The sequence below is a fragment of the Gadus macrocephalus genome, chromosome 8, assembly GCF_031168955.1.
Source record: "Gadus macrocephalus chromosome 8, ASM3116895v1".
Taxonomy (NCBI): Eukaryota; Metazoa; Chordata; class Actinopteri; order Gadiformes; family Gadidae; genus Gadus; species Gadus macrocephalus.
In genome coordinates this window covers 6,682,527-6,707,949 of record NC_082389.1, presented here as the reverse complement: position 1 = coordinate 6,707,949, position 25,423 = coordinate 6,682,527, and the positions used below count along the sequence as shown (strand labels likewise).

The 25,423-nt window shown below is 46.8% G+C and overlaps 2 protein-coding genes across 2 annotated transcripts in view; one reads left to right on the top strand and one right to left on the bottom strand.

Annotated features, from left to right (window-relative positions):
- The window catches only part of clul1 (clusterin-like 1 (retinal)), a 9,697-nt gene extending 4,963 nt beyond the window's left edge, over positions 1–4,734 (top strand). The window contains exons 6-9 of the mRNA XM_060058426.1: positions 252–374; positions 1,240–1,472; positions 2,207–2,388; positions 2,622–4,734. Of these exons, the coding sequence (XP_059914409.1) occupies positions 252–374; positions 1,240–1,472; positions 2,207–2,388; positions 2,622–2,637 (554 nt within the window). The 3' untranslated portion in view covers positions 2,638–4,734. The remainder of the gene's footprint in view (positions 1–251; positions 375–1,239; positions 1,473–2,206; positions 2,389–2,621) is intronic.
- On the bottom strand, positions 2,981–25,423 carry yes1 (YES proto-oncogene 1, Src family tyrosine kinase). Its single transcript, XM_060058424.1, has 12 exons — positions 25,023–25,423; positions 15,895–16,191; positions 14,814–14,913; positions 13,961–14,059; positions 12,852–12,955; positions 12,242–12,391; positions 11,481–11,636; positions 9,647–9,826; positions 9,295–9,371; positions 8,742–8,895; positions 7,897–8,028; positions 2,981–5,811 (listed from the first exon to the last, which is right to left on the bottom strand). The coding sequence occupies exons 2-12, from the start codon at positions 16,181–16,183 to the stop codon at positions 5,603–5,605; spliced, it is 1,650 nt and encodes a 549-aa protein (XP_059914407.1). The 5' UTR covers positions 16,184–16,191; positions 25,023–25,423; the 3' UTR covers positions 2,981–5,602.

The following is a 25,423-nucleotide window of genomic DNA, read 5'->3' as shown; positions in this document are numbered from 1 at the left end:
TCAAACCAAGTGTGTGAAGGCCTTCATCATTATCAGAAGCTCTTGCCTTATCATTCTTACTGGTACATGTTTTGATGTTCTGAGTAATACGCATAAAGTTGTGTAGCTTGTAGACGTGATGTATAAATAGAGATGCATATAGATATGTATTGTACCCGTGTTTCGGGGTTTGGTATCTTGTAAAGGTGATGTTTATATCTATAGATACATATCGATTTGTATTGTACTTGTACTTGTGTTTCTGGGGTCAGTGCGGGGCGTGTTCCCTCGGTACCAACACAACAGAAAGCTGTGTCGGGACCTGCGCAGACAGACCTCCGAGTGCTGGCAGCTGCAGCACCAGTGTGAGGCCTGCCAGGGTCCCCTGCTGAAAGGTAAACACAAGTACACACACACAAGTACACACACACACACACACACACACACACATCATAAATACACACACTTTTTCTTTCCCAAACACACACACACTCACTCAAAGACACACACATACACACACACAATCACATCGGAAAACTCACACAATCATGAACACACACACAAACACACACATACAATCATTTGTGTGCACTTACTTAAATCTCTCCTTTTTAATAAGATTTGTGTGTCCCTTTTCCCAGCACAAAACAATTTTGGGAGGGGAGAAAATGTGAATGAATATAAATATTGTATATTTGGTGAGCATGAACATATTATTGGTTTTGCAAATACTTAGGATTTAGTGAAGAGCATAGACCTTACTACTCTCTCAAGTACGATTCAGATACAATTTCCCATGCAATCCTTCAAAGTACCCCTAGGGGTACAAATACCCCTACTTGAGAACCATCGTTTTGAAGATTTTCTTTGAAGTGGTTCCTGCCATATCAAGTAACCCGTTGGGGTTCGAACCGTCAACCCTCTGCATAGCAGCCGAGTGCTCTACTTGCTCAGCTATTTCCAGTCGGGTCCCAGTTGGGAGTTTCAGGGGCATATCAGTACGTGTTAAAGAAGGTGTTTCTGTGGGCTTAGGGTTTCCGAGATTCATCCCCTACATGGTGTTCACGAACCAAATAGAAAGTTTGGTTCACACGAGTTAGAACAAGGACATGACACCCCATCCACCGCCAGTGTGAGAGCAGTGAGCACCCACCTGAGTGATGCAGAACACTCACCTCAAACTGGTGATGCGGTGCGTTCCACACGGATGGACTAAATCCATCACACATCCTCCTCATGCATTGGCCTTCCCCCCCTCAGAGTGTCCCAGCGTGAGGGAGCTTCACGTGGCGCTGGAGGAGGCGTCCCAGCTGCTGGAGGTCTGCAGGGAGCAGTACGAGGAGGTCCTCGCCGTGGTCCAGCGCCACACCGACCAGACACTCGGCTGGCTGGGAGACATGGCCGCCGAGTACAGCTGGGTGGCGCCCGAGTGGACGGAGGAGGGCAGCACCACCGCCAGAGACAGCCCCTGGAACATGTTCCGCATCACCACGGTGAGGGTGGGATGGCCGGGTGGGTGAATAGGTGGTTAGTGGGTGGATGAGTGAGTGAATGGGTGGTTTGATATTTGGGTGGATGAGTGAGTGAATGGGTGGTTTGTGGTTGGATGAGCTGGTGGATGAGTGAGTGAATGGGTGGTTGGTGGTTGGATGAGCTGGTGGATGAGTGAGTGAATGGGTGGTTGGTGGTTGGATGAGCTGGTGGATGAGTGGTTGGATGAGCTGCTAGATGAGTGAGTGTATTGGTGGTTGGTGGTTATATGAGCTGGTGGATGAATGAGTGAATGGGTGGTTTGTGGTTGGATGAGCTGGTGGATGAATGAGTGAATGGTTGGTTGGTGGTTGGATGAGCTGGTGGATGAATGAGTGAATGGTTGGTTGGATGATCTGTAGGATGAGTGAGTGAATGGGTGGTTGGGTGAGCTGTTGGATGAGTGAGTGAATGGGTGGTTGGTGGTTGGATGTGCGGATGGATGGCGGCTGGATGAGCGGTTGGTTGGATGCTAGGGGGGGGGAGTGGGAACAGCCGTATGATGAGCCAGTGTGTCTAGTAAAGGGATCACTGCCCCAAGTACATTGCAGGAAACATTCATAAACAGTGTAATATAAAGGCAAATTACGAAAACAATAGACCTATCTTTAAATATTTGTGTGGATTGGTACACCAAAGGGTCATTAATAATCCTAACAACCACGACATCGGCCATGGATTCGGACTCCTTCCCCAGGTGTTGCCCAAGAGCAGCGGCGGGGAAGAGAACGCCAACGCCACTGAGACGGAGGTCCGGGTCACCGTCCTGAACTCAGCCCCCCTCACCTTCTCCGTCCCCGGGGAGCTCCAGGTCCAGGACCCAGGCTTCCTCCAGTACGTCACCCAAGAGGCCCTGGACAGGTACAAGGACATGGTCAGGTAAGAGGAACCAGTCCCTATAGAGGAACACTCGATAAATGGAGCCTCAGAACTGGCTCATGAACTGTCGTTGTACACTTTCTATTGTAAAACTATTTGTAATTTGATTCAGCATTATGGGATGTATCTAGCCCTCTTTGTTGGTATTTTGGTAGACTTATGTTGAGCCCTTTATTCTGTTGCAACGTTTAACTTGATGTTCTGATGCTGATGCTTGCCGTGTTTTCTTACAGGCTCGAGGATGAGTAGAAGTCATAGGGCGTCACGCCGAGGGTGAAGATGTAAGGATCAGCCGTCACTGCAGTATTAAACTAGACGGTAGACTTCAGAGTACCAGGTAGTGTCACTGACTCGCTAGCGGAAATTCATGTTGAATGTTTGACCCAATGTAATCCGATCATTTCTTGCATGTAAAACATCAGACTTGAAAGAATGTAATTCTTTGCAATAAGTGTAATGAAAAACACAATAAACTGTGCTTGTGAAACAGAATGTTATCCAAAATACCTTTTTTTAAATGAAAGATTAGAGTGTGGTATATTTATTCTAAGTGAATCATATGGTTCAAAACAAATAGAAAAACAATTAAGGGTAAATATTAAGATACAACTTTTATTCAACCGTTTTTCACTGTACAAAATCGTATTAGTATCTATTCTCTGAAATGTCCATCTCCCAATTCTCACTTACTGCCATCATTTGGAGTAAGCGCAAATTGGATTCTCCAGAGCAGTGCACCCAGGCACCAAGAATGAAATGAGAATGACTCTCCCACCTCTCCTCCTCCATTGATCGTTGGAAAAAAGAGGAAAGAAATGGGTAACAGGAAAATGGCGTTGCAAATCCTCATTACCTTCTTTTGGAAAGGTAAGGGATAAAAACGCCATTAAAAAAGGGCCTGTTCTTTACAGCCCATCTTCGGGTTTCCCAATTCCATACATATAAAAAAAAAAAATGAACGAAGCCATCTTTCAACCAAAAGCATCTGCAAAGCTTTTGTTCCTTCCAAAGATAATGAGAAGAGAATGAGAAAGAGGTTTACTTCCTTGCCCGCCAAAGAGCATTAAATCTGTACATCATTCAGACCACAAAATTTGCTAATGGGGTAAACTAGTGATTACCAAGTTGGAGGGGGTTGGCGGGGGGTTGTATCAGGCAATCACGGCGAAATATAATCGTATCATCCCATCGTACTTTTGAATCATAAATTTGCATAGAATTTCAGATAGTTGAAAGCATAGTTTTATTGTTTGTGATTTGTGAAGTAAAGCAAATCAAACAAAATGACAGTAGTATAGACATCGTAGTCATGATCTACATTAGGGCTGGGTATTGCCAGGTACCTCACAATACAATATGATTCTTTAGGTCTTGATTAGCTATCGATTTGATATTGATCCAATTGCTTCGATATCGATTCAATAATACGTGCAGATGATAAAAATACCTAAATATTATTTAGAATGAACCATTTCAAAATGAATTAACCATCTCATTGTGCTTTAACTAGCAAAAAGGGAATACACCATTGTTCCTGAGCTAAACTTGCAGCATAAAAGTAATAATCATAACATGGACAAATGTAAAAGGGCATGTCCATTTAGGCATACTCGCTTCTAGATTACAATGACTGAGTATGCTTTTTTTTTTTTTTTTTCTTTTCTTTTTTTTTTTTCCAATGGAAATAATCGATTTAAAAATATTCTGAATCGAAATTGAATCGAGAACAAATAAATTGCAGTGCATTGATGAATCGATATTTTTACCCAACCCTAATCTACATGCAAGAATCATATTGTGAGATAGTTAGATCACTGTCCCTCCTCACTCTGAAAACCCCCTGAATCCAAAATAAAAAAAACACTTCTGTATTAGGAGGTGTGGGCCGATAGAAGCACTACGTGATAGATCTTTTGACGCCAGCATAGCCACACTTGATCAAAAAAATATATATAAAAATCAACAGTAAATGTATTACTTTTAAAATGTTCACAGCTGAAGTGTCTCTTTCAACAACAACACAAAACGGTTAGAGCAAAAGGTTTCCCCCACATTCAATTCCATGTGTTAATCCTCCATTTTAACCATGATTTTCCAATTCTAGCTGTACGAAATGAAGTAAAAAAAAAAAAAAAATTACCCTAATCATTCTCCATCATTCTTGTATTTCCCAAACTCTTTGCACCTGGTGGTGGAATACATTTCTTTCCATGTACATGGGCTACTGCTTATACTCTCTTACCATTTTCCCCTTCTACTAAAACCGCTCCTTTGACACAACTTCACCCTCCCCCTAAGAGGTTTAGCACGTACACATCCAATTCAGAACCAGGCAATGGTCATAAATGATATAAAACTAAAACAAATGAAAACAACAAAACGCAGGGTGAACCACAATTCCTGTTCTATGCTGAAAATATCTCAACAGCAAATGTTAAAGACTTATGTTGTAGGAAGAGGGAAGGGGGGCGGTTTGGAGAAAACAAAAACGGGAAGAAATGTACTACGGTATGTACTTTGTGGCACAAGTACAAACAACCTGTGCAATTGCAAATGTTCAGAAGAAAATATTCCCAAAGAAAGGTCACGAAGTGCACTGCTTCGAGAACCTCTGTCTAGTTTTTGGATCACAGTGTTCAGGCCGGTGCAGGTGGACTGTTTTGTTTCCGCTGGTCTTCTCTCGTACCTCGGTACCGACTTACACTTCAGCTCTCATTCCCCGCCCGACACATTCTCTCCCCCCCCCCCCCCCCCCCCCCTGCTTCCCCTCAGCCATCCAAACATACACAACAAACAACAACATCACCTTAAAAGGTGAAACCAGCTTCGTCTTTTGAGTAAAAAGACCACCAACCCATCCCCCCCCCCCCCCCGCCCCCAAAAACAATCGTTTTCACACATCCACACCCAGACACACACGCACCGCGGTAGACACTGCCGGTACGTCCCGTTTGGCCGCCAACGTTTGTGGGATATTAGCACGGAGCTCTCGGGTTTTTCCTGTCCACGTACTCTTTGTGGTCCTGGTACTCGTAGCCCTCGATCCGGTACCCTATAGCTTAGCCAGCGTCTGTTAAATCGCCTAGAATTCAACCTACATCTTTTTCTATAAAAAAAAAAGATCCTCTTCCCCCCTCCCTCACCCCCCATCTGCTGGGGACCTCTAGCGATGGAGGGGGTGGTGGTGGTGGGCTCTACCGGTGCTGCCGGTGGTCTAGAGGTTATCCCCCGGCTGGTACTGGGGCTCCGTGGCGGTGAAGTAGTCCTCCAGGAAGGACTGGATGTACTCGAAGGTGGGCCTCTCGTCGGGGTCCTTCTTCCAGCACTGCCTCATCATCTCGTGCAGGGACTCGGGGCAGCCCGTGGGGCAGGGCATGCGGTAGCCGCGCTCCACCTGCTCCAGCACCTCCCGGTTCACCATGCCTGGGGGGGGGGGGGGGGAGAGACACAGCGCTGGGGTTAGGTCATGCAGTACAAGTGGGGCACCGTGTTGAGGGATATCGCCGACGCTTTTATCCAAAGCGACCTCCAACCGTCCATGCACACACCGACGGCAGAGTCAACCACACCGGGCGACCGCCGGCTCGTCAGCAGCAGTCGGGGTTAGGCGCCTTGCTCAGGGACACCTCAACAGTCGGGGATCAAACTAGCGACCTTCCGCAAACGACCCAAAACCGGACGCGACTGATGAGTCAAATGTTTCGTTGCTCTGATCGGTCATACGTTTTGGTCGGTGCCCTTTCATAATGGTCCATGGAAATCCGACAACGAACAGAGAGGTTCCAGGCTAATACGCGTTTCAGGCGCATTAGTTGTAGCCTGATATCGCCCGTATTAGGTCAGGCTACAATCAATGGCTCAGCAGAATGCAAAGCTTGTATGCTCGGTTCAGATAGAAGTAATTCAAACAATGAAAAAGGGACATCTTTTCCCCCACAGCAAACTTGGTGCAATGCCCGACAGCTGTGAACGGTCCAAAATTGTGACATTGTTGACAACCAGCGATCACTTTACTGGATCATTCCCTGTTGTATGTTTGCTTAACGGCATCAAGCCAACCATGACCATAATGAATAGTTTTGGGAGCCGTATTGTGGTACTAGCGAGAGTGAAATACGCCTGGGGAATGTAATTGACCCACACAGGAACGCCGACATCTGGTTCTTACCAGTGCTTTGAAGCAACAACCAAGTATATTAAGTGTGGCATGCTCCAAAAAGCTTAGAAAATCCTCGTGTTAAGCACGATGGCCATGCCCCAGCCCGGCCCAGTGGGTTCATCGCGGTGACTGTGAACCCAGTGTCTCCGACGTGACAGCAGAGGTTCAGCATGCAGTCCACCACCAGACAGCGCTGGCCCGCGGCCACTGGGTCTCTGCCGGGCGACCACTCCTCCTCAGGTTCCCCAGCCCATCTGGGAGCAACCCGATAGGCCTTGGAACAACAACTGGGCGGTTGGGATAGGAGGCTCGTGGGGGGGCATTGGGTTTGGTGTTGCCGTGATTTATGTTGCGGATGTGAATAAGGCTCGTCATTACGCCACACACACACACACACACACACACACACACACACACACACACACACACACACACACACACACACACACACACACACACACACACACACACACACACACACACACACACACACACACACACACACACACACACAATGTAGATACACCATGTCATGCCTCAGTGGTTCGCTGTTCTCATGCCAATTAAGCTGCGAGGTCCCCCCCCCCCCGCGCTACTAAATCGGTCCTCGTAACTCGGCGACGACTAGACAGCAAAAGCCGCAATGGGGCCGAGATCTGGGCAGCGATCGAGACACCGCCTCTGGAATGGGCCGATGGGGATGGAGAGGGGGGGGGGGGTGGTGCAAGTCCTCAGAAGTAGCAGCTCTTGGGCACATTAATTAGACCAAAGGGAGGGGGAGGGACACGCTGAATGCCAACGAGGCCACAGGAGCCAGATGGTAGCCTATAAGAGCCGGTGGTTTGTGTCGGCCATATGGCCCGCTCTGTAATCAGGGACCGGTCACCCCTGTCAACCAGACACGGCGCAGTACCGGCGCCGGCCTGCAGAGGTCAGAGTTGAGGCGACAGGCGTCGGCCCGGCTGTTTGTGAATTGGAATATCCCCGGAGTCAAAGCCATACGTGGAAGAGTGTGGGTACTTTCCCACGGACGGATGAGCAAGAAGACATCTGTGGAGGGTCATAAACTAGTGTGCTGTTCTATTTTGGAACGCATTGGCGTCTGTGAACACCACTTGCGGGTCCCATTGCTCTCCCCTCAAAGTGGCAAAACAGCCACAACGAAACTAACACTCAAATATTGATTCGTTATCGTTCGACGGAGGCTCAGGGGAAGTTCCTTTCGGAGTCAATATTGACAAAAAAAAGAAAAAGAAAAAAAAAGGAAACGGTGCAACCCTATTGACGCAAGATAAACATGCACTACTACAGGTATACACACACAGTTTCCCCCCCACCCCCAAACGTACCCGGGTAGGGCACCCGGCCCTTGGTGACCAGCTCGGTCAGCAGGATGCCGAAGGACCAGCCGTCAGACTTGATGGTGAAGCGGCCGTACAGGGCTGCCTCGGGCGCTGTCCACTTGATGGGGAACTTGGCACCTGAAAAGCCGACGGGGAGGAAGAGGAAGTGAGACAGATGGGAAGGTGACGATGGAGCGTGCGCGAGGTGGACTTTGCCCTGCGGTCACCGTGCCGTGCGGTCACCGTGCCGTGCGGTGAAGAGGGAGAAAAGGGTAAAACACGCAAACAGACTCCGGTTACTCTCGGTGCTGTTGACATCCTGTCGAGTCAAGTGGGATTATAAATGTTTGATACGGACATGCCCGCATTATACCGTCTGCCGCTGTTTTGTCGCACCGTGACACAACACACTTAGGTCGCACGAGCAGGCAGTAGAACGGGGCAGGGAAATCGAGATCAATTCATAATGAGGATTAATGGGATGAGCTGAATTCGGGCATGCATGCAAAGTCACATTGGGTTTATAAACAGCCGTTTAAGGTGATTAAGGACTTAAAACGGGGCTGCGTTCAAATGAGCTCTGGAAAACGAAGCTCATGCCGATGGACAAGCCGTGTGAACTACGAGCACCGTATGGGCCAACAGGTTTATATCAAGCATTATCACTTCAGCAGATTCTCAGATACCATGAGTGGCCGGACGTTTAGGCAAGGCAAGGCAACTTTATTTATACACCACTTTTCATCCACGAGGCAGACTCAACGTGCCTCAACATGGAAACAGAGTTTAGAAAGGGGGTCAGCTCCCATAGGGGGAGTCAAGGGGCACAGGATCCGCGCGGCCACGCCCACCTTGTCTGGCCGTGTACTCGTTGTCCTCGATGAGGCGCGCCAGCCCGAAGTCAGCGATCTTGCAACACAAGGTTTCCCCCACCAGGATGTTGGCGGCCCGGAGGTCCCTGTGGATGTAGTTCATCCTCTCGATGAAGGCCATGCCGTCGGCGATCTGAGCCACGTGATTGGACAAGAAGGGGGTGGTGAGGACGGACAAGGGAGGCGGGACAGACAAAAAGGATACATGGAGGTCAGAGAGAGCGGAAGCAGATGGAGCAGAGAGGACAGGCCTCTGGGGGATATTTAGAGGCCGAAACGTTCCTTTTGTGTGCTGGTGCGTTGTTCACTTAAACGGGAAAATGAATGGTCATGATTTGACCCTCCTAATTGTTCAGACAACCACACACAGGACACTGACACTTATTGTAAGTCGCTCTGGATAAAAGCGTCTGCTAAATGCCCTAAATGTAAATGAATAGACTCGTGGCGGCGAGGCTAAGAGGTACTCCCTGCAGTGGGCAGGGATGTAGACCGTGTTGTTTGTAATCAAGGACAACCTCCCGTGCTTTACCTGTGAAGCCATGTCCACCAGCTGGGGCAGCTTCAGGCATTTTCCATCTCCCTCCTTCAGGAAGTCCAGTAAACTCCCTGGAGAAAACACGTCATAGTTCAGGCAAAGTTCAGACTGAATTCGGTCAAGGGCTAGATATAAAAACTAAAACAAGACAAAATAGAGAAAATAAAAAAAAAGTAAATATGACAGGAAAACAAAATTTAAACTAATTATCCACGCTCAATCCTATGATCCATTACATTGCATGGGGATAAAATAAAGTATGAATTAGTGACAATGTGTAGCGACCACTCAACAGGTTAATAGAATGTTGCAGTGAAGCCGCGGTGGCCCGGCCGGCTCTGCTCACCTTTCCCCATGTACTCGGTCACGATGTAGATGGGCTCCTCCGACACCACGGCGTACAGCGGCACCAGCTTGTCGTGGCGGAGCTTCTTCATGATCTGGGCCTCCTGCAGGAAGGCCTCGGGCGACATGGTGCCGGGCTTCAGGGTCTTGATGGCCACCTTGGTGGTGCCGTTCCATGTGCCTGATCACAATTCAGACGCAACGCAGGTTGGATTAGCTGGGGGGGGGGGGGGGGAGGGTTGGACACGGGTGAACACGCTCTACGGCATTCATTGAAAATGCCAATCTGGTGCAATTATGTTGCATCGTTCATGGCATACATTGCGATAAAATCACACAAAAAGTACTTTTTTTATTTTTTATGTTTTATAACAATGAAAATATATTATTTCATTGTCTTGCATTATATGAAAGATATAAGCTCATTCATATTAATATGGTAGTATTTTTCATATGCAACACAATTATTTCCCCCTTTATATGAACAACCTTGTTATTCGGTGTGACTTACGTTAAAAACAGACTTATCGCACAATGGCTTTAGTCTTTTGTGAAGCTTAAAGCTTAATGATTCATAACAAGATGAACGATTAATAAGCCAGACAAAAGTTTAAAAAAAAAGAAGGCAAAGCCTGCCGCAGGGTAGGTATCGACAGGTTGGGTCATGAGTCATAAAGATATAAATCCGATGGCATCCAAAGGTGTGTGCGTGCATGCGTCTGCGTGTGAGCGCGTGTGTGTATGCATGCGTGTGCGCGCTTGCGGCGAGTCTGTATATTCTTTAAAGCGACAGGACAGCACATTGTGCTCGCGTCCGAGTGGTCATTAGATAAGCAGCCACTTCCTGATTCAGAGCCGGTTTAGTCACGCCCGGGCTCCCACACAGAGAGATGGGGCCAGGCACGCAGCACTACTGTCACCGGGCTTAACTGGGCGGATTCATCACACCGGACGGAATCACGTAGGCAGGTTTGCACAACGTCAAAATAGGGAAAAACCAAACTGAAGTTCCCTTTTTACCGCTGCATTTCCCAGAGTGTCTTAACTTCCATGACGAAACAGTTTCCAAATGTGTCGAGTTTAAAACATCAACTATTGTGACGCATAATCATATACTATATATTTGATGGCATGAACGATACGCAAAATGTGATGATGCAATATCACTGAAAGCATGAAACCATAGATACGATTATTGAATCGGGGGATTCCTGGCAGTAAGAGGAAGGATGCAGGTTCCAACTTGTTCTCAGAAAACATTTTGACGAAAAAGTGTTATTAAAGGAGAGGCCAACAGCAATACCCCCACACAGTGTGGGAGGCAACCTGTGATTTTGTGTGTGTGTGACTGTGAGTGAGTTTGAGTGTGTGAGTGAGTGATATGTATTCATGTGAATGTCACCCGAGCCTGGATTTAGAATGTCAGCATAATGCAACCCCAACAGACAGTGCTGGTTCTTTGCTCTGTAAATTATATGCAATGTTCATTTTTGAGTAGCAATGACGGTTGTGAAAGTCTGATTGGAAGATAATGAATTTTTCGTACATTAAGGAACTTCCTTGATTGCAGACAGATTTCTACAGAATCTGAGTGGCAAGCAAGCAAAGTTAAGCAATATATACAACGATCAACCAGGGACAAACTTTTGTTCTCTACACTAGGCTGTATATATTATAAATAAAATGTACGCATGAAGTCTCATCATTAATAAAGTACACTTCTATTCTTTATTAACTTGTGTACGTGGTGATTCACCTCCATCCAACACACAATGGTGCCAAACTTGTGGAGACTTTAAACCCTTGACAAGAGGCGGTGGAGGAGGTCGTCTTACCCATCCAGACCTCGCCGAAGCAGCCCTGGCCCAGCTTGAGCTCCAGTCGGAGGGAGTCCCGGGGGATCTCCCAGGCGTCCTTGGCCAGGCCCTGTGTCTGGGGCTTCACCGTGGGGCACACCGTGGTCAGCCTGTAGCACAGCCCGTCTGAATGCTCTGCACAGAGTGGACATGACAACGGTCAGTGGGTCTCCGTTATGAGAACGCCGAGTACAGCCTCCACTCTCAGCAGAACGTGCTCGCGTACACACACACACACACACACACACACACACACACACACACACACACACACACACACACACACACACACACACACACACACACACACACACACACACACACACACACACACACACACACACACACACACACTGCTTGCTGGGAGATTATTCAACTCTGGCAGGTGAAAAGAATAAATTCTAAAAGTCCCTGCTCTCTCGTTCAGCCAATAAACGTCAGAAATTAAATGATTGTTGTTGTTACCAAACCGGCCTCAACGTCATTGTAACAAGAACCCCCTTTAAAAAAAAAAAAAAGGCCCTGACTCACGGCATCAGGAAAACACAAGGACGACACAAAGGTCTACACGCGTCATGTGTTCTGCTCAAGTAATAACAGGCCGAGCGCAACCGACGCCAAAGGCGCGCTCTGCTTTTGTGCGAAAACAACAATTTCTCCCAACATCAGCCGTGTGTGCCCGCCCGGGGACATGAGTTCATCGAGGCCGGAGCAGAGAGGGGGAGGAGGAGTGGACGTACCTGTATAGTGCTTCACCAGCTTCTGCAGCGCGTCGAACTGGGCCCGCGTGGTGATGTAATAGCCCCCGCTGTCCAGCTTGCGGATCTTGTAGTGTTTGACGTTGTCGCCCTTCATGTCGTCCCAGTCCCGGATGGAGAGGGAGTAGGCGCCTGTCAGGGAGAAGGAGAGGAGACTTCACTCAACGGCTCGGCTGGGGATCTCACAGGCGGCGCTCCGTTACAGCTCCCCGTTTATAGACGGGGAAAAGACAAACGCAGTTTAACCAAGCATGTATCAAACTGTGGAGGTGAAAAGTGGAGTTGCTGATTCTATATATTTGTCAACTCTGTCCTTCGATTTATCTCGACAAGGGTTTATCCAATTGACTTCACGCTTGCTGGCTGAATTGCAGAAGGGAACGCAGCAGCAAGTGTGAAGTTTGTTTGGATGAGCCGTTATTGAAAAAGCTGTGTGCACTAAAATACACAAGTAAATGCAACAACAATTCTGTTCTGTATACACCGCAGTAGTGAGATACACACAGAGCGTGTTTAAACCGTGGTCCAATGAAGGACTGATAAATGACGAACGTGATCATGTGTTGTTGTTTACGGTTGGTTGGCCCATTACCTTTAGTGGTCTCGCTCTCTCGTGCCAGGAACGTCCCCCTCTGGTTCCCCGGCACAAGCAGAAGACGCTCTGCATCCTTCCGGCCCATTTTTCCAAAGTACCATCTGTCCAAGAGGAGAGCCATGCGTCACAGGAGGAAGACATAAAATACACTACGAATAGGAATCCTAAATGAATTACGACTACAACTGACTGAAAGACCTGCCTGTTACAAATCACAGAACACAAACCCTATGCATTGATGACATATAAAGAGCTTCTTTACCAATAAGTACCACGGTGATCTTAAACTAAATAGTTAAGCCCTCATACTCAACGGATGGAAAGAAAAATTATATGATACATAAAAATATGTATCCTTCCCACTTCTGGATGACTAATATAACGTTGACAGGAATGGAGAAGCCCTATGATACTGTAAGTTTAAAAGGCACCCAATTCACGTGAACATATCCCTAGGCAAACAGTCTGTTCCACGATTACACCAAACACAAATCATTCCACCTGCCCCAAGCAAGCATATTGTGACTACAAACCGGTTTGCATACAACAAATACCAAACCTACTAAACCTAATAAATCAACAATCAAAGCAACCCCGCCTCTTTGGGGGGGGGGGGGGGGGGGGGGGGAATACCAAACCCTCTGAATTCCAGAGAAAAGGGCCTGTTATGACATGCAAAGGGGAACTAAGTGATCACATACAGCCCGGTAGCATTGGCCCTTTAACTGTGAGCCACCACACAGTAGCATTACTTCTGCTCCAGCAGCAAGCAGCCAGGCAGATCTGGTCCCAGTCTAGCGCAGCACAGGGACCTATTGTCCAATGTCCGGTCATGTGCTCCCAGGGCAGGGTGTCGCCATGCAGCCCTTTAGCTCGCGCCACCGGGCTATCTCATTACTGAAAGGTGACCATCTGGCTTCAAGGCCGAATCCAACCTGCAATCACTGAGCTCCATTAACCGCGTCTAGATTTGTGTTTGTATTTCAATATGGTCAACTATGTTGAAATGATTTGCATTTTGTACTGACAGTTGTAACAAAGAACAAACAAATGAAGCCCAAAAAGATCTAAAGTGAAACAACAAGGTAGGGAGACTGAGGTCTTACTCTTCGGCCTGTATCGAATCTGCCGGGGCCACGTAGTTGCTTGGGATGTAACCCTTCTGACCCGTGTTGATAGAGCGAGCTTCCCACCAGTCACCTTCCCTAAAGAGAGAGAGAGGGAGAGAGAGAGGCATCAGAAACACTGATTAGATAAAAAAAAAAAAAAAAGCATGCAGGATAGATCGTAGGTAAAATAAATCAGAGACATGTCACGACACAGTAAAGTATAAACCACCTCAGAATGACTATGTGCATCCACCCCCCTGAAGAAGTAGGCAAATATCAGAAACAACAAAGCGGTTTTCAACAGATTTCCCCAAAACAAGAACAGCATATGCTCCCAGCACCTCGCACTGTAATGGCCATCAAATTCCGACATTGACCGTCATTGGCTAGCCTATAGCAGCAGGACGCAATTCAGCCTGCTGTGCATTAAGGTAAAATATTCATTTCGAGCTGCTCTGTGATTGTCAAGCTGGAATCCCTGCTGGTATAGTGTAGCGATGAGGGCTAGACAGATTGGCCATCAAATGCCCGCATGCATCTTTATACAGGAGCACAGATCGCATGAGTGTGATTAAAAACAAATCGGAGGCTCATGGTCGAACACACACCCCACACACACACACACACACACACACACACACACACACACACACACACACACACACACACACACACACACACACACACACACACACACACACACACACACACACACACACACCATCATCATTTCTATGTCGCCTCATGCCGCTCCTGTCCTTGGATCAAGCGTTGCGCCGCTCCTCGCCACGTCCTTCCGGGACGGGCGGGGAGCGGCACACTGAGCGTGCCTTCCCGTCAGCGCACTCACGTGTTATTGATGATCTGGAAGCGGTCGCCCTTTGAGAACGAGAGGTCGTCCGCCGTCCTCGCTTCGTAGTCGTACAGCGCCACGAAAAAGGTCACGCCGCCTGGATGTGGGAGGGGGACGAAGAAGCCCAAGGGTCAGGGGTCGAGGAGGTCAGAGGTCACGGAGGGAAAATAACTGGATGTATGTAGGAAGCCCCAAATAGCGGAGTCTATCCGCCATACGTTAAAACTGAGATTCTGTTTGCAGCCGCCAAAATGTGCTCTATCTAGGATTGTTTGTCTAATGTCAACCTGCTGGTTGGAGACAACTTCTAAACCATGTCAGGTCTTTCATGGCTTATTACGTCCATTACATTTCGCCAGTTGGCCACTGCTTCCCTATGGAATAAATTATAGAGGGCGAAACCCTCAACCATTTGGGGTGATCTTTGATCTTTTCCTGAGTAAAGAAAAAGGCTCATGAAATATAAATAATTCATTCCCATTTAAAATTGATGCCTTGCCTTGCCGCTTCAACATATCCATAACCACAGCCAACGGCTGTGGCATATGCATCTTTACAAAACACGATAACACATGAGATTGTGCTCGTGAAATTAAGATTAGTTTTAAGATGTGGGGCGGAATGTTCTGAACAAAACCATACACAAACTGTAATTCGCTGTTAGCATCCGTTATTCACCACTTAATGTGCATAACAAACGTGATGTCACACACTGCTCCCAGGACATGACTTCACAGTGTCTTCATGAAAAACAATGCAGCGCCTGGAGCGCTCACAGGAGGTGGCATCTCGAAAGAGAGAACGATGCAAGACAGCTAAACACTAACGCTCATCTAGACCACAGGTGCGGATCGACGTCTGCAAAACGGTAGACACAAACCTCACTCTAATCCCCCAAAACAAACCACATTATCTGAGCTAAGCTGACAAGACGATGGATGACGGCGGAAAAAACTAACCGTCAAAGAGACTTCACGATGCCATCCCACTCAACTGCTCCCACTTCCCCCCCCCCCCCCCCCCTCCTCCTCCGCCATAAACCACCAGGCCCCTCCCTCCCCACCACCCCCACACTGACCTGTCACCACGCCGGGGAAGGGACTGCTGACCGCCACCGAAGTGAAGGAGCTGGAGGCGCCACCAAACGGCGTCATGATGGCCGACGCGCCGCCGAAGGGCGTGAGCGAGGCGCCCATGCCGTGGCCGCCGTAGCCGCTGTTGTTCATCTTGGCGGCGGGGGAGTGGCCCATGAGGGTGGGGTCCGGCCCGTAGTGGCCCATGTGGGAGTTGCCCGGCCCCGACGCGCTGTTGTCCGGTCGGTACTTGAGCGCCGGGCCCTTGTCCTCTTTGCTCTTGACGCAACCCATCCCCGAGCCTGAGGAGGAGGAGGAGGAGGAGGGTGTTAAAATACTGATGCTCATATTGTTGCTTGCGCGACACGACCCGGATGAGCGTTCAAAAAGGAGATCAGTCGTTATACCGCGTCATCAGGGAAGGAGGCTTATTGATCAGGTGAACAGACTTGCCCTGTGGTAAGTTATAGAAGTTTAATAGAAGTTAACATTTTATCCAATCAGCTCATATCCCCCAAAACAAAACAGAGGACTTTGACCTTGATTAAGGAGAAATACTCTCCCTTTTCCTCATGCTTCTATGTTGATGATTTGAAAGCACAGATTTAGGATTTTTTCATCAGCCCAGAGGTGTATATTAGCATATAGAGTACCCGTCAGATATTCACCAGTTTTTTCCCAAAACACCGTCTCAATCGTCAACACCTAATGAAGCTGCAACGCTGGATCCGTTCCACTCTGAGGGAAACTCATGCCAACATTACGTGTTGTGGTTTTCTACTATAGGAAGCGGGCTTCTAGGCGAATATAGTAAACCGATATCTGTAGCATATGGCTGATATTCACACCTATACAAAGCCTTGATATAACGCCTTCGCGGCACCAAAATATTTGTCGTCAACACACTATCAGGTGGGGAAAGGAGATGCAAATATTTCTGGCTAAACATGACCTTGCATGTCTCAGATGTCCAACAGCAGCCAGATAATGCAGATCCCATTACAGCCTATGGCCATGTTAAGAGCCCTGGCCACACCCGCCCCCAATACAAAGATGTGTGTCCCAGGTGGAAGTCTTTCCCACAGAGCTAACGGTTACATGATATGCGTTGTGCGTGGATCCATGCATGTCTCTCCATATCCATCATGTGCTAGGGTACCAGCTCATGACTTTATGGATGAGTAGTTAATGGTTGTCATCAGCACAGCTTTAGGCTGGGTGGATGATTAGGGAAATTGATGTCAGCCCATTGATTTAGTTCAACTCATTAAGAAAAGCATAAATACTTTAACCACTCTGCTATACCCAAATGGGTGTGTCAGAAGTGTGTGTATCGTTAGAGGAATGTAGTCCCTGGAAGAAACCGGTGTCAGACGCGTCGGGGCAGAGAGTGTGAGGTAACTTATTAGTGTTGCCACACATCAATTTCACTGCCGTCGAGTAAGACACTACTGAACGAGGTCGATCAGAGGTGTGTGACGCTTGCGCTTGTTAGTTGCTTTCACTCAAAGATTTAAAGGGTTCAGCATTGAGATGAAAACAGCCATAGCAAACCTGGGAGAAGATGAACATCTTAAATAAATGGACATCTTAATTCAGAGGCAAATGGGAAGTATTTAGAGGCATGATATGGTAATTACGGCCTATGTATCGCCAGTAGCACAGCCAATATGCAGACTTGTTCAGTCAGACCTGAAGTCAGTAGGCCCAAGCTAAATCGAGAGCAGCTGGAGAAGGATGCAGAACTCCTTGGCATAGACTTGGTTAGTAGAGGGTGACTCACCAATCACCAGGGCAATAAATGTAGCGCCTTCACTTTCTCATTGGGAAAAATAAGGACACCGCCATATACCGACCATTGTTTGATAATTCCAAACCTATTCATCGCTCCATCTTCGGACTGGCATGGTTGGACTGGGACGAGGTTGGATTATTATTTATTTTTTTCATTGTCGAAGGAAGTCGGGGCAAGACGGGGAATTTACCAGCTGTTGGTGACATAGTTTGAATAGAGCAGCCACTGACGCCACAACAGAGGTCTTTGTGAACCCGACAGCCACCTTTGACCTTGCGCTGACCTGCATGTCAGCCACCTCGTAGCTTTAAAGTGCCAACGAGGCACTAGGCAGTGCTTGAGCTAAATGCTTAAAGCTAAAGCTAAACCAACATATGTTCTTGGAAGGAGGGCAAGTCAACATGGTGAATGTGACAGAGCAGGGGTGGTGGTATCTTGTAGCTTGAGAAGGGACCGACACATGGCTAAAGTTTTTGCCCTATGACCAAAGTCAACATAATCCTGGATTGTCCTACTGTCTTATCCGGAAGAAAATTGACGGATGTTATGAGGCTTAGGCTTTCAACAAAGCATTCTTTTACTTTATTTTCTTTTACGTATCCATTTTATTACTTTTCAATTATCTTTTTTAATATTAAATTTGATGGTATGGCGATGTTTCTATGTTAAGTACTTATAGTCTGCCTCCTTCATGAAAAATGCTATATTAAGTTGCCTTGCCTTAGAACACCCAATTTTTCCCTATTTTGTGATCTTTACTAAAGATTTTAGCGACGGACTAACTTGGAGTGGAAATCCGCAACGTTAAAAAGCTGCACCTCAGATCCTTTACCAAATGTAAGCATTCTACTGAGGGGAATTTGTGATGAAATGATCGAGGCTTGACACTTGTTTCACCTCATCAGCTTTATGTAAAATACCCACTTAGTTATTTTAGAGGTTGGTAAAGGCTGTTTTGAATGCAACATTACCACCCCAGCTTCAACAAGATTAATCCGCAGAAGCTAAAAGGAGGTCAGGGTTGTAAATGTACGGCTCCCTCTCTGTACCTGTCGTCCTGAAGACTGATATGGCCATGAATAGTTCATAAGCCTGCAGGTCCCTCAGGGAGGTCGATAATGCTGTGTGTGAAATTTGTTCATTTTCCAGCAATTTCACTTGCAATGCGAGACCAATGCTCTCTGGCACAGAGAGCAAGGAGGTAGCTCACAGCCGAAACATGAACGTTTTATGATAGTTTGGATGGAGATGTTTATGGCGGAATATCACTGCCAAAAAAATCTGGCTAAGATGGCTGCCGTTGAGTACGGAAAGTGTCCTACGATCCCAGGCCCCCAGGAACACTGCATTTCCGCAATCCACCAGTACTCAGCGGCCAAGCCTGGTATTGCAGCTGTTTAAGCGGGCTGTGGACGGGTCCCTCAAATCATGGGACCCAGAAGTAGATATCTCCGTTCACTCCAATACAAGTGGGGAACAGGAATGTGTCTCCGCGAAAAATGTCTGGATATCAATCAAAGGCTCATAATTACCTTCATGCCATGTCCTAAAAAAATTAAGTTTTTTCTTTTCAAAACGCCACCTCAAGCGTTTCATTAGCCGTTATCTCGCTGGGGAAGAGGGGTGTGCAGCTGAAAGGAGTCGTAGTGAAACAAATGGCATCCGATAGGGCCTAGTTCAGTGCTCCGTTAACGTGTCCGATTTTTAGACTGGTTCATCTGCTGCTCAATAACTCTCACGGTCCTCTGCTTGCGATCATTGTGATTCATCATGTATTGATCCATTTATTCAAAAGATCCAAAGCCAAAGAACAGGTGCATTACGGTATCATTTTATATTGTTGTTGGACCGGAGTGGGGGGATGGGCACGCATGCGTTCTATATTTCTGCATCCGGTACATCATGAAATAGGGCGTAGCCATAGACCAATGATGCGGAAGCATATCGCTCCTTGATGTTGCCCTGCGCCAGTGAGCAGTTTACATAGGAATGAATAGGCGCCATTTTGGAATCCGGTGTCCATTCTATAATAGGTCCATGTTCGATCCACACTTCACGATTAGCCCGTTTTGAGTACGACATCCGGGTCCTTGAAGTATACTTATTTTCGCCAGATCTGAATTGGAACGTACTACGTACTTAAAATTTGGCTAGTAAGTACGGACAGTACAGGCATTGGAACACGGCATTGGTCTGGGTCTGCAGTATGCAAGTGGGTTATTTCCGTCTAAATTTTGTGTGTCCACTCAGCGAACAGAGGAGTGGCTGAGAACAATGACGTTAAAGTCAGCTCTCGTTGCCGGACATCTTCACGGCTCACGCACAGTGTTTGGTTTGTTTACAGCCTGCGTGCAATATGATTCCTGGCCAAACGTAAGCGATTGGTTATGGCAGATCCAGAGTGGCACTGGGCAGATCCAATAGTTTTAATCTTCCACAGACACCCGCATTCAAGTGAGTTAATGTTAGTCAATTGAGTGGGTCCAGACACTCTGTGCAAATGAAATGAAGTACGAGATTCTGGTAGGACCAGGCTACAGTTAAAGTGCTTGCAATAATGATTTGTGTACATGAATGTGTTAGTTGTGTGCATGCACATTAGTCATTTTGCTCACTATTTTTGCAAGTGATGACGCCGTGGATGTTCCATTACATATTACACATTTTAGAAAGGGCCTATTTGAGTTTGGTTGTTAAATAATGTCCTTTAATCAAAGGAATTTAGACAAACTATGGATGCTTCAGTGAGAGGAGATCTTTTGAGAATGCATTTTGTTCTGCATCCATCGTAAGAAGTTGTATGTGAATCCCATTGGATTGACTTGGTCTTTTCGTCACTGTTTTTCGATGCTAGAATAAAGCATTACTCTGATACCTATCCTAGGAGGTGCACCCACAGAGCCATCCCTGGTGAAAAGGGAGCCTGATGACACCTCCTTTTAAAACTGACTACAAAAAGTGTATTTCAGGCCCGTCTAAAACCCTCTAATTCATCTTTTGTTATGGAGAAAAGAGGGAGTGGAAGACTGTGCCTTGTGGTTCTCCCCACATTCAGCAGTATCCTCAACATTTCCCTGACCAGTGGAAAGCCATACAAATGCTAACAATAACCAGTGCAAATGCTATTGAGTGCTCACGACAGGACAGCAGTGTCGCAATGCTCATCTCGACCTCACGACAAAAACACAGTAATGCACCGTGGAGAGTCCGCCTGGAAGCATCTGCCTGCGTCCTCCGTTCGAACAAAAGCACACATCTGCTGTCCACGGCAAAGGGATAGGACAAAAGCAAAATGGGTGGAGGTTGGTTTAAATGATTGACCAATACCAAAATAAATGGTGACCAAAGTAAACAGTGGCCGTCCCTATGGAGCAGTCTCGTTGAGCAGTACGACTAACTAAGTGGTACGGGAATGACTGTATTGATTCAGTACACTACATTCACTACATTTCCTCAGTCAGCCGTTAGGAAGTCAGCTTGTTTTAGAGGGGAAACCCTTAATATGATAGTGATGGTAGAACATTCTCCGCTCCGCAGCACAAGTCCATAATGTTGTGAGAAGGCAACAATTCCTCTACCTCTCTAGACCACCACACAGACCACAGTAGTAGAGTAGTAGTAGGCTGCCAAACCATCATGCATTGATATACATGTGGAAATAACTTACGATAGGTGGGTTATGAATGACAATGACAAAGACGCCATTATCCCAACATATTCCTCTTTGACAGACTCCACATTATGGTTAGGCTTGGAACCAGACGAATCTTGCAAGCTCCAGTTTAGATTTGCTCTGCTGCAGATAAGGACTGGCTACACTCCGATACAGAACCATGTCTGCCAGGTACGTGATAGACTGACCATTTCACAAGTGCTTATCTAATACGAGTTGGGATAAACATGATGACGGAGTAGAGCAGCGCCATAGTGCCGCAGAGGCCTTTTCAACAACAACAAAGATGTCTGTCGCTGTTGTGAAACGGTCGGTCAATTCCTCTACCGAGGCAGTACTAAACAAACTGTACGGTATATTTTCACTCAAAGAAGAAGCAACGACAGTGCTTCTATCTTTTGCTGAGAAGGAAGATCCATCACCCGTTTTGTTGCAGTCCTCCTATCCGACCTGCGTCCAGGGGTCTTTTGGTCTTGGCCCGTAGGTGACTCCCTTTGGAAATCGAACATGAACAGAGATGTTCCAGCCTAATTGCATCTTGCAGTTCGTCTGGCGATGCCAGGCTACATGCGGTCTCTGCACCAAGATGCGTTGAGAGCAAAGGGATGCGGAAAGGAAAAGGGTTTGAGACACTGTAGTGCATTTGGCCATCTCTTTAAGGACAAGGAAAAATACCCAGTTCTCTTGATCAAACTACCCATCCCCTGGCTGGTACCATCTCATTATTCAGCCTACAACCACATTACATACAACTAGATATTCCTGAACCGCATAAAACAAAACCGGATCGGTTTCGCCCGTTTCGGCTCTGTGCGTGGACAGGCCCAAAGTCAGATTATCGGCTGCCCTCTTCCCGAGGACGTGGTTAATAGTAGGCTGTTAAATAGATAATAATATTTGCAATGGTGAAAAAAGCACCATTCTTTTGCTGGTTCCAAGGGAACAGGGTGACAGACTGCAGAAATATGTGTGCACAAGCACAGGCCACAAATGAGATTCTAGTCACGAATTGGATTATGAATGACTACTCTAGGAGTTGTCATTTAGAGAGGGCAAAACCACGGGTGTTGGAAAGAAATGCTTCCATTTACGCATTTATCAAATTAATCATACATCTACCCTTGCATACAGAACAAAATGAATAGGCAATGTTGAGGAAAGAATTACTCTACAAAGGTTTAACCAATAAGCCTATAAAAAAGCCTGATTGTAGGTGCACTTAGAACAACAAGTGAAATAAGGAACAATATAGAACTCATTTCAATTTCCCTGTTTGCTGTATTCCTAACCCACAAGGCAGACTTTACAAAGCAGAGTCACAAAACAAGAACTGGGTGAACCAGCAGTTACTTCTCATTTGAAAGCTGTACCCATCATGCTGTGGTAAAAGGGGATTTGACAAAATGTGTAGCGCTCAAACAAACGTTGGGAGGCCAAGCCTTTCCCAGGAGGACATGTGACCAGGGGGGCTTGGGGCCAGACAGCAAACATGGAGCGTCACATTAAAAGGGACATGCTGGCTTTCACTGGGCCTCATGACACAATTTTCCAGGACTGGGATGGGGGAATCCCATTAGGGCTGGACAATACGATTTCCGAGATAAGAACACAAGACTGAATAGGAGCCTTTCCCTGAATCAGGTCCACTGTCATCGTTTTTTATGATAATGATGCAAGGTATAACCTGTCAAATTAAGAGCAATATAACCTTTTCAACAGCGTTATAGAAACATAAATCAACTATTGTTATGGCCACAGCAGTTCATGATAAATTGCCCTGGGGTAGATAAAGAAAAGGACTATCATGACTTGAGGTCAAGCTACTCCTCTTGAAAGAAAAAAAAAGGTAAAAGTTCAGTCAATCACCTAGGCTCAGACATGGTAGTATCACGCTTCACAGTATCAACGTCATGCTTAGCCTTGAACATACATATCAACCAGCTAGGGTAGCTCAGCAAGGTAAAGTAAGTAGACAGAGAGAAATGTATTTGGAAGCTAGCTAAACTAGCACTCATCAAGAACCCTATCGCTGAGGTGCTTAATCAGATAGGTGAAAAGGTTCTGGAAAAGGTGCTGTAACCTTTGAGCCACAGCATTGCGTCATGTTTGCACTCACTTTCGGCACACCTTTAAGTCTCCTCAGTGCCTGTTGATTCACACAACCTCAAATAGGCCTGAGCCTGAGCTCGATTGCATGAACCACCATGAAAGTTGGATATTATACTGGCTAAAATACATTGCCTCTATATATAAGCAGGTCAGGCTTTAAAGAAATAAGAAAAACACATTTGTTCAGCTGATATGGGCTGCCAGCCAGAAGGAATGAGAGCATACGAAAGGCACCCCACACTAAGCAGTGTAATTCGGTCACAGCCCTGGCAGACATTCTGTGGTGCTTATCACTGGGGCATCCTGCAATCTCTGCCAATCACAGAGAGCAGAGGAGGAGAGCGAGTTGGGGGTGGGGACGGACTTCCTTCCGACTCCATTCATGCCATTCAGACCACCTGCTGTGCCTGTCAAAGGATTGAGTCAGGGTGGGCAAGGGAGAGAGACATCTTCCAAGAAGAGCTCTCCCTATAGTTCTGTCCCTGTCCGGCGAACACAAAAGCCACAGCACCATAGACATCCGCTGAATTCTGCTGACTTAGACATCATCACAGCTTTGTCGTTCACTCTCTTCCCCACCAATGTAACCCATCTGGGAAATTGTTCTTTTGAGGATTATCAACATTTTGGCAAGCTAATGGAAGCTTGCCTTACAAACATACCACGCATATAATGTACACAAATGGTGAACGTCTATACAGCTAGGGATGTTCAAGGAGTGGAGATCCTTCAGCCCAGCTTCCCCAGCAAACACCACCTGTGAATGCTCCTCACTTAGCTGCCAACAGGCTACTCCATTCCAGCTGTCTGTGTGCAAGTGTGCATGTGTGTGCGAGTGAGAGAGCGAGTGTAAATGGGAGACGACCAAAGTGTCGTCCAGGGTAGTAGGCCTACTGCACAGACTGAAGGATTACCATAGAGGGGGATTACTGGAGGACAACATTGCATCTACACACACATTGCTAGAGCACACCCGCAGGCGAGTAGTACACACTTTGAGACTCCAAGTATGAGGGAGGAACCACATCAGTACAAATTAAACACTAGAATAGAGGCAACTAATGTGTATAATGAAATGAGGACAGTAACCTACTCATGTATCAATCCATCTCTCTATATATATATATATATATGACACGACTCAAAATCGTGCGGTGTTTTCAAGTGCCAAGTAAATGTTTGGGAATAAAATATGATCTATAGGTCCATCACATGTTGTACAGTCTGTGGGCCAGATCACATAGGCCTCAGCACGGTAACGTTAGGTTTGTATGTGTTGGAGACAGACTCGTAGGTTAACTTTGGAAGGAAAGCTTAGGCGATTCCAGACAGCCACCATAACACGAAGACGACTATTGCCGTCAATTCGGGACGCATTTTAAATTCAACTCCCATGCCTTGTTTCTGTGAAGCAAGATGAACAGACGTCTTGGACAATTGTTTTAACTTCTTCCTATGTTGTTAAAGCGACACAGTCAGCGAAAACCTATCCCTCCACCGTTTACTTTCCAAACTACTTTCGGCTCAAATGTTCACTTTAAAAAAAAAACACTTACCTTAAAAGAGACCTTTATTGCTTCGGGGTGAGGCTACATACGTCCTGTGGCGTTTGTTCCACGTAGTTTATGGTTAAAATCCAGGAGGAATTACCCTACGAAGGCTGACTCGACTGTGAAATCTCAGTCTTCGGTCGGTCCCATGGCGGCTTCTCTCGTGCGCCCACAAACGTACAATCCCAAGGTCCCTTGTGTTAATGTTCAATCACAAGGATCGACCAGTCGTTACCGCATGTATATTAAATGCCTGGATTGTTTCACGAAGGCGGAGATCGTCGACCATGGAGAATAACAAAAACAGGAACCGGCGAAGCCTCCATTGAGCCCCACAACAATAGAAGTAGCAGCTAGGACGAGGCCAGGAAGAATCATCCCCTTTAGCGAGGATTTCCCATGCACTC